The 9354-nt window shown below is 55.8% G+C and overlaps 1 protein-coding gene across 1 annotated transcript; it reads right to left on the minus strand.

The window, feature by feature from the left end:
• Positions 1–1414: 1414 nt before the first annotated feature.
• Positions 1415–9072, minus strand: NCLIV_054620 (conserved hypothetical protein; the record flags this gene model as incomplete). The annotated part of the gene is made up of 6 exons (XM_003885016.1): positions 1415–2061; positions 2296–2600; positions 3104–3386; positions 3774–4380; positions 4807–6946; positions 7607–9072. The coding sequence occupies 6 exons, from the start codon at positions 9070–9072 to the stop codon at positions 1415–1417; spliced, it is 5448 nt and encodes a 1815-aa protein (XP_003885065.1).
• Positions 9073–9354: the final 282 nt, after the last annotated feature.

The raw sequence follows: 9354 nt of genomic DNA on the forward strand, positions 1-9354 counted from the left end.
GGAAGAAGAAGAGGAGGGAGAGGAAGAAGAAGAGGAGGGAGAGGAAGAAGAAGACGAAGGAGAGGAAGAAGAGGAAGAAGAGAAGGAAGAAGGGGAGGGAGAGGCAGAAGAGAAGGAAGAAGAGAAGGAAGAAGAGGCAGAAGAGAAGGAAGAAGAGAAGGAAGAAGGGGAGGGAGAGGCAGAAGAAAAGGAAGAAGAGGAAGAAGAAAAGGAAGAAGAAGAGGAGGAAGAAGACGAAGGAGAGGAAGACGAGGAGGAAGTACAAGACGGAGAAGAGGAAGGGCTGGGCGACCTCGAAGGAGAGGTTTGACTCGGCGTCAAGCCTTGGGTGGAGAGAGGGGGAGGCGAAGCTGTGCGTGCGAGGGTCAAAACGTGCCTGCGCATCGGGCCGTCAGAAAACAATGGTTGGGGCACGCCCAGCTCATAAGCCATCAGAAAACGGAGAAAGCTCGAGGCTAGGGAGCGACGGCAGCGTCGAACCAGATATAGCCGGGGAAGCAAAGACAGCAGACGCCGACGGCAAAGGCCAGAAAAAGAAGAAACGGAAAAGCAAATGGAGAGAGGCCGAAGAAAGAGCACCGCGTCCACTGGTCACGCGTACGGAATCGCGGAACACAGAGAAAGAAGAGGCACACACCCAACAGACGAAGAGGGTACAGGAAATCGAGGGAGAGAGAGAAAACGAAAGAAGAAGAAAGCGAAAGAAGAAAAAAACGAAAGACAAAGAAAGCGGAAGAAAAAGAAAGTGACAGAGAAAGAGAAAGGAGCGGCATGTGTGAGAAGTGGCAACAGACGGAGAGAGAACACGAAGCAGGAGCTAACGATGGAAGAAAAAGGAGGCGCCGACAGCGACAGAAACGCGAGGAGACGGGAGACAGAATGCAAAGTTAAAGGACACAAAAGAGAGAACGAGAAGAAAGTACCTGTAATGATGAAGCGCTTCCTGCGGTCGCCCTCGAATCACCGCCAGCCCCGCCAGGCCATTCGTCGCTGCGCAATGTCTCCGCAGATGCTCTTCCGCTTGAATCTGAAACGCGAAACCAAAAGAAAGAGACGACAAAGAGGCTCGCGCCCTCTTTCTTCTGTTTCTCGCTTTCCCCATGTAGATCCACGTCTCGGAAAGCGAACACGGCACAACACTTTTCCGTTTCTCGATATTCGAAAAAAAACACGCGCTGCGCTTCACCCTCTTGCCGCGTGTGGGTGTCCGCAGGCAGATGAATCTAGATTTCACAAATGGGTACAACTGTCATTGGCTGTATCGATGGGCGATACCTGTGTGTCGAAACCTCCCTTCCCCACACCTGTCTCCGTCTGCACAAAGCTGTTGCTGGGTAGAGGAGAAAAAGTCGATAGAAACGCCCCAAACTGCACGTATGTCTGCCTGCACGGGCACATCGGGATGGACCCTAAGCTACGGCGTCTCGTTTACTGGACACGCGCGTGTGTGCTGCGCTGCTGCGAGGACCGAGTTCCTTCTTTCTCTTGCCTTGGCTTCATGGATGAGCTTGGCCAGAACCTCGTCCATCAGCATGAACTCAGTGGCGACTTCTCCTTCTGCGACGTCGCTGAACAGACTCGCACGGTCGCTGCCGTCGAGGCCTTGCGGCCTTCTTTGCCGACTGTTCTCTGCGGGGTGCACAGATCTGCTCGGTCCTCGACTTCTCCCGGAGACGCGCGGTCTGCTGCGGCGCCTCGCCGGCCGGGAAGGCCCCGTGGATTCTCCCGCAGGCTCCGAGCGTCCGCGTCGCTTCTTGAGGCCGAGCTGGCCGAGCTGCGGATGCTGACACGCGTGACGCAGCGTGAGGAGAAGCCCATCCAGCTGCGCACTCACGGGGACGGTCCGCCGGCCAGGTTCCTCTTCGCGCGCCTCCCCGCGTTGCGCGGCACCTTCTTCGGCTTCCCGAGAAGTCGCCGAAGGCGACCAGAAGGAGAGCAAGGAGGAGCTCTTTTGCCGCACCGCCTGCTGCTGATGCTGGTAAAAGAAACGCTCGACTGGACCGAAGTCAACGAAGACGTCGTGGACAATCGGAGCCGGAACTCCCAACTCCCCCATCACGTCTAGCACACAACACACAAAAAATCGCGGTGTATATATACACACCTTTCACGCTTGCGGCAAAAGCACGCTGCACATACACCTATATGCGCGCGTGCAGAATAGGTGCGTGCGTGTGGTGAATCGATCCTGAGTGTGTGCAAACGCACATGGACGCTTTTCGGGAGAGAGACGTGGTCTTGCAGGATAGGGGACACGCGCGAGAGCGCAGAGAGATGCTCCTTCGGAAAGCTCACCTTTCATGTTTGTTCGCCAAAAGAGAGGAAAAAGAAGATCCACGAGACTGTACAGGAGCGAGGAAGAGCGCCCCCACGCCCTCTCCTCAGGCAGCCACGTCGGCCCGGCCTCGCGCGACCAGCTGCTCTTCTGCCGCCGCGTCGCCCAACAAAGAGCTTCGCAAGAGGAACAGTTCCGCGGGCAAGCGAGAGAAGAAGAGGGAGAAGAGGGAGAAGAGAGAGACGTGTGGGAACAGGACACCGCGTTTGACTGGTTCAGGATCAGCGAGCACGGAAGACCCACGGCGAGAGGTTGGAAGATTTGCCTGGAGAGACCACAAACGAGGCGCCAGTGGCAAGCTCTGGGTTGCATGCGCTGCTTGGCTGTTTGCCTGGCCCCCGTTTTCTTCCGACAGAGTCAGTGCAGAGGGAACTCAAGACACCTTTTCTGCTCCCTCTCGCGAATTTGCCCCGCGTCTCTGCCTCCCACGTGGGCTGCCTCTGTCTCTAGGGCGCTCCAAGTTTCGCCGCTTTCCTCTCGACTTCTCTCCCGCTTCCTCCAAAGAACACTCCAACGCAGTCCCTTCTCTCATCCCTCCAGAGACGTCCTCTCTCTCGTCTTTTGTGTGCGCTTTCCTTCTCTCTCTCCTCTCTATATCTGCTCTCCCATCTCGCCCTTCTCTTCCTTCGCTCCTTTTTCCTCTTTCCTGCTTTCTTCTCTGTCTATTTTTTTCTCTGTGCCGTCTTTCCTCTCTCCGCGCTCTCTCTCCCTTCTCTGTTGCTGTCCTTCTCCCCTTCACTTTCCGCCCGTCGGGCCGTTGATGCCTACTGAAGCATTCCGGCGTCGCGCAGCCACCAGGCGGAGGCCTGGAGCTGCAAAGTGGCGAGTAGACCGGCGAGTTCCTTGGGAAAGTGCGAGTTTCGCGCCGCGCTCCTCCCAGGGGCTCTCCTCTTTCCACCCGCCGAGACCACGCGGGACTCGGGCCCCAAGAAGCTCTCGCAGAAACCGCCGCTGCTGCATGCACTCGACGCGTGCAGCAGCGGCGTGCCCGACACACACCAGCGAAACGTCGCGCTCAGCGCCCGGGCCATCTGCGCCGCGACCGTATAGCCTGCAGGCCACGGCCAAAAAGACAGAAATCCAACACAAAGGGAATGCCCCCGACCTGCGAGACACACGTCTATACACACTCGTCTATACGTGTGCGTGTACCTGGACTCCTCACCGAACACAAACAATCCACACACAACAGGGTCCCGATTTACATGGACGGAACTCAACGTGCAACAAGTGGATGTGGTCGGATAGACAGATATAAACATACGTATATATATATACAAACATATAAATATATATAGGAACATATATATGAATACTTGTATGCATAAATAAATATACATATATATGCGTATTTGTGAATAGGCTTACGAGAGACGTCGCCGTATAAGAGTCTCAAGATTCCTTCGTTACATGTTTATGTGCATGTGGATGTCCTTACCTCCAACCATTTGAGCTTCGTCGATCAGGAGTCTCCACCAATGGACTCGGAGTAGAGGCGAAGCGAGAAGGCGGTACTTTTTCTTTCTGCGTAGACCGAGAGAAGAGCGAACTGCATGCGCGGAAAGAGATCGCGTTGCCCGGGAGCCTTCCGTCGACAGGACAGCGCCCCGTTCTTCCGCAGCCTGCGCTCCTCGGCGCATCCCTCGTGTGTCTCTGGAATCGTCTTCGCAGGGAGACGAGAGCGAGGCAGAGAAGGAAGAGACAGCAGAAGCGTGGAGCGAAGAGGCAGGAAAGGAAAGGGGAGAAAAACGGAAAGAGGAGGAGCCTCCATACTGGCGACTCCGGCATGGGCGAGGAGAGAACCAGAGCTCTTCTCTCAGGGTGTCGTAGGAAACAAGAAGAATGTCCACGTCCTCCATTTGCTCCGGGCGAATCAGAATCATTTCGTCCTCGTCAGCCAACAACCAATTCGCAGGCACTGCGCCCGACCCGTTACTAAATACCGGTGAAGCAGAAGACGAGGAAGGAGACAGAGAGACGAAGTCGCCAAGACCTCTCTCACGCGCCATGTGGGACGCAAAGTGCCTTCGGGCCGAGTCCAGAAGCTGCACCAGAGAAGAAGACAGTCGACGCCAAGAAAGAAATTTCGGCTAGACTGCTGCGGAAAGAGATCTCGAAACACGTCTACGAAACACATACACGTGTTTGGAAAGATGAAATTTGTTTGTAAAGGTGTTGTTTGGTAGTCCTGTCACCTGTCCACAGGAATCATCACCTGCCAAACACATAGCAGGCATCCACAAAATGTGCCATGCATACACATACACTTATACTCATATATATATATATATATATATAGATATATATAATGCACATACACTGGAGCACAAACCATAAAACCAGCAATCTGATTCTTCCTGTTGTGTGTTTGGTGCCTGTCTGATTCACTGTACCCTTCGAACCGCTTCGACTAGTGGACTCAGAACGGAAATAGGGGTTTTTCCGCGTTTTCACCATGCAGCTGAACATACCTGTTTCCTCAGTGTTTCTCGGGCATGCTTGACGCCGACGTAGATGGCTGTTCGGCGCATCGCCTCCGAGTCTGTGTGTTTTCGGATTTCTTCTCTCCATTGCTGGAGAATCGCCGCTGGGCACAGCACGAGAGTTCCCTTCACTTCTCGCAGGCTGGGAGGCGGAGAACGACAAGCGCCGGGAGGAAGCTCCGAGCTCGCGAAGAGAGGCTCGGACTCACAGTAGACGCACGTGAAGGGTTGAGGGACATGCAGCTTTTGCCGTGTCACTCCGATGCAGAAAAGGTGGTTGAAACAGCCACACAGTCCACACTGGATCGCCGGGAGGACCAGTTCTTCACCTTTTGGTTTCTTCTCGTCAGTTCTGGGCCCCGCACGCTTCCTGGCGTCTCCCTCCCGAGCAGCTAGTTCCACAGGGAGACTTAACTCAGAAACTGCCGGCGACTCTCCGTTCTCTTCGTGCGCCGTTCTGTGTCCCTCCGCTGCGCGCTTGTGCCGCTTCCTCGTGCTTGTTCCCGCCTTCCTCAACGGGCTCGGTCCGTCCCGTTGCACTTTGTTTCCTCTCCCTCCTCCCGCGTTTCTCGTTCGCGGGGTCTTTGTCTCCTCAGAGGAGAACGCCGCCTCTTCGGCAGCCTCGCCACGGCCCCGTTTCGCTCCTCTCCCTCCTCGCACTCCCGGCCTCGCTGCATGCAGACTACCCGTGCTTTTTCCGCCGAGAGGAAGAAGGACCGGATGAGCTTCGCGCTCGGTTCTCTCTTCCTCGCCCTCTTGCGGTTCCGGTGCGCGGAGAGCGCCTGTGTACCTGTCAGCCACGCGACAGCGGATACGCATGCCTTCGAAGCCGCAGGGACAGTCGAAGACAGCGTCGTTCGGTAGGTCCTCTTCTCGGGAAACGATCGAAGGCGCGGGAGAAGGGAGAGGTGAAGCGGAGCGAGGACACGGATGCAACAGCATGAGTGCAATCGCCTCCACCGTTTTCCCAAGACCCATCTGGTCGCAAAGCATTCCGCCAGGCGCATCAAAACGAACAAACTCTTCGTTTTCCATCTCGTCCTCACTTTCTCTTCCTTCGCCGTGCCGCTCTTCTCCTTCGTGTCCGTTTGGAGCTTCTCTTTCTCTTGTCGCTTCCCTTTGTCTGTTTTCTTCGCCTACTCCGAGTTCGTCGATTCGCCGTGGCGCTGCTTCGCCTTCCGGCCGCTCTTGGCTGCCGCGTCGTTCTCTCTGGGGGTCCAGGAACTTGTAGGTGCCGAAGAGAGAATCAAAGGCGAGAACCCGACCCGAGACGAGGGGTACATACACCCAAACGAGGTTCGCGCTTTGCTGCGGAAGCCGCAGCTCTCGCAGGCTCAACTCCCGTAACGTTTGCACGTCCGTCGCCTTGCGTTGCTCCGGTGTATGGACACTCGAAGGCGGCGGAGCGAGCGCAGCTCCGCAGGCGCCGCTCGCTGCGCGCTCGTCCTGCCTGGCAGAAGTAGCCGACGCCGAAGAGGCAGACGAGGGAAACGCAGGCGAGAAGGAAGAGCGGCAAGTTGCGGAAGAAGAAGCTGCCAAGTCAGGAGACGAAGCAGAAACAGAAGCACGAGACGGAGACGCTGGTGGCCCGTCGCAAGTCAGAGAAGGACAGGGTGCGCCGGAAGGCTGAGAGGCGGAGGCTGAACCGGAGACCGACGAGGGAGAGGAAGAGGTGCGTGGCAGCGCAGAAGCGAAGGAAGCGAGAGGCTGACTGTCCCGAGGAAAAAGAGAGGCGAGATGACGCCACTCGCGGGTCAGCGCAAAGAAAACCGCCCGCTGCTGGTACGGCCGCAACGAGCATTTGAGCCCAGGAGGAGACAAGAGCGACGGAAGGTCTCCAAAAGGTTGGAAAGAGGAAGAAGAGGCAGGGTTACTTTGTTTTGCGAAGAGTTTCCAGGCTCGTACAAGGCAGTCATACAGGAATTGCGGCTCGATGAAAAGGATGTTTTCTTCTGCGCGCGAAGAGAGTCGCTGTTCTTCGCTTTCTTCGCCCTCTGGCTTCTGCGCCTCCGCAGCTCCAGCCTCTTCACGAACGAGCGCGCGCTCGCCGCTCGCGTCTTTGACGGCGTCAGCAGCCGACGAAAACCGAGAACAACACGGCGCCGCATGCAGAGCTACCGAGTCGAACCTGCGAAGGCAAGGAGAGGGAGAGAAAACGCGTAGAGACATAGAGGCCGGAGACGAAGGCGAGAAAGAAAACAGAAGACGCGAAATGAGCAACACCGACCAAAGCACTCCTCCTGCGCGTCTCTCTCTATTTATTAACACACAACACTTCGCATATACACGATAGATATGCACCGAAACATATCCCTACCATAACTGTGTGCATAAATGGCAACAGAGATGTCTATGCCTGTAAATGCAAACCTCATGCGCATCCCAACGCATCCACGGGTTTGGTTGGAAGCACCAGGCGCTGTTATGTAGCGCGAACTGCTTAGAGAGCTAAGGGAGGTACAAAAGGCCTTTGCCATTCACACGTGTGTGTATGAGAACACGAATCAGGCCACAGAAGCGTATACATGTATATACCTATATATCGATATATATATATATATATATCGATATATATATGCAGCTACATGTATACCTCGAATTGAATCTAAGGGAGTCAATGCATGACGACAGCACATATCTGATTTTCTTTTTTCCACGATACGTTCATGCTCAATATATAACGGGCGTCTTGTCTACGTTCTCGTTTTCTGCGCGTTTGCCTCGGGTTTCTTCTTCTCCCATAACAGCTGCTTTCGGCATCTCTGTTCGCACATGCAATCAGGCGTACCAACTGAAGAAGAGCCGCAACGCGTCGCCTCCCTGTCGGTCTAAGAGCTGCCGCGACGGCGGGGGCAACACGACAGACAGCACAACCTCGCACTTGACGACTTTCTTTTCGTCCTCTCGCTTCTTGTGTGAATCGAAAGACGCCGGAGACAATGAAGCCAAAGGAGAAAAAGAAGACAAAGGAGAAGACGAAGAAGGCGACGCCGGACTCAAGGGGAAGGAGACACGGGCAATGAGAAGAAGCGGCGAGGCGAGAGGGTTGGGAGGATGAACAAGCCGCAGAAAGACAGGCAGAACGTCGGCAGGAAGCGGCGGGTGGAGACGCGAGAAATCGACGCCAGAGCGAAAGCCTACACAGACTGGCGAAGACGGAGAGGAAGCGGTCGAGCAGCGAGAAGAGGAACACGAGGTGGGAGACAGAGAGGAGTCCTGGGGGCCGGAAGAATTTCGAGAAGTTGAGAAAAAACCGTCGGTGTAGAGGGCAACAGACGCGCAGGCTTTGTCTGTGTCGTTTGCACGAGAAAGACAGACTCCAAAGTATTTTGCATGCTCCACCTGTTGGTGCGTTTGCCTCTTTCGCTCGTCTCGTTCTTCTCTTGCGTGCCTGCCTTCTTCTCCCTTCTCTTCTTTTATCCACTTTAAACCGGGAGACAACACGTGCCGGTCTTCTTTCCATTCTTCCCCACTTCCTTCTCGTTCTTCTTTTCTCTTTGCATCTGGGCTTCTGCGTCGTTGTTCCTGCTCGTCCTTCCCCTTTCGCTCTTGCCGATCCCGGTCGTCCTCTCCTGTCTCTTCCGTCTTCGCTGCAGCGTCCGTCGAGAGGCCTTGACGAAGAAAACTGAAGCCGCAGATGCGCCACGAGAAGAGAACCTCTCCGTTGTCCCGCTGCGTCTCGCCCACTGTCGCCTCTTCCGCGCGCTCAAGGCGCAGCGGCGAGAGCGAAGAAGACGAGGTTTGTGCGAAAGGCGTCTCCCCGAAAGAAGCTCGCGACGGGCTAGTCCACAGAGCCCTCGCGGCTTCGTCAGCAGCTTGCAGGCATCTGCGAGCGAGAGACGCGCAGCCCCATGTGGGGAACGGGAGGGTGTCTGTCTCCCCTGGGTTGTCCCCTTCTCTCTGGCGACAGCCTCTTCCTCTTCGGGTCTTCTTTCGCCGCTCCGAGACGCTTGCTCCATTCTCGTCGCCGCTTCGAAGGCCTGTCGGCTCGGCGTGTGGGTGCTCTTCCTGGAGCTCGTCGCAAACTCCTGCGTCCTCACTTTCTTCAAATCCCGGCCCCGCTCTCTGCTGCGCTGCGTCTCGCTCTTCTTCCCTGCTTGTTTCTTTCCACTGGGTTCCTTCTTCTCCCGGAGGGTCCGGCGCGTCGCCTGATCCTCGACGCCTGGTGGCCTTCTCTCTTGGAGAGGACGCGTCAAAGAGAGAAGCGGAAGGGACAGACGAGTGACAGGACGGCGGAACTTTGGTTCGGGGCATTCTGTGAAGACGAGAAACGTGGGAAATCCATGGGAACAAAAGACCGACACAAGAGAGCCGAACAGAGAAGCTGACGTGACTCCTCTCGCTTTGCACTCCCAGGCCTTTGGCATGAGGCTTCCTCTCTACGCATTTCTTGTCCTTTTTGGGTCAGAGGGAGACGAGCCGAAGGACCAGGCGACATGTGTGTGTATGCCGCTGTTTGTCGATCGTTTCTGCCTCGCCTTTTTGCCTCTTCTTTTCTTCGGTTCTTCTCGCTGGGTCTCTCGGCCCTCGCGAAGC

Source organism: Neospora caninum, chromosome XI (genome assembly GCF_000208865.1).
Source record: "Neospora caninum Liverpool complete genome, chromosome XI".
NCBI classification, from domain to species: Eukaryota; Apicomplexa; class Conoidasida; order Eucoccidiorida; family Sarcocystidae; genus Neospora; species Neospora caninum.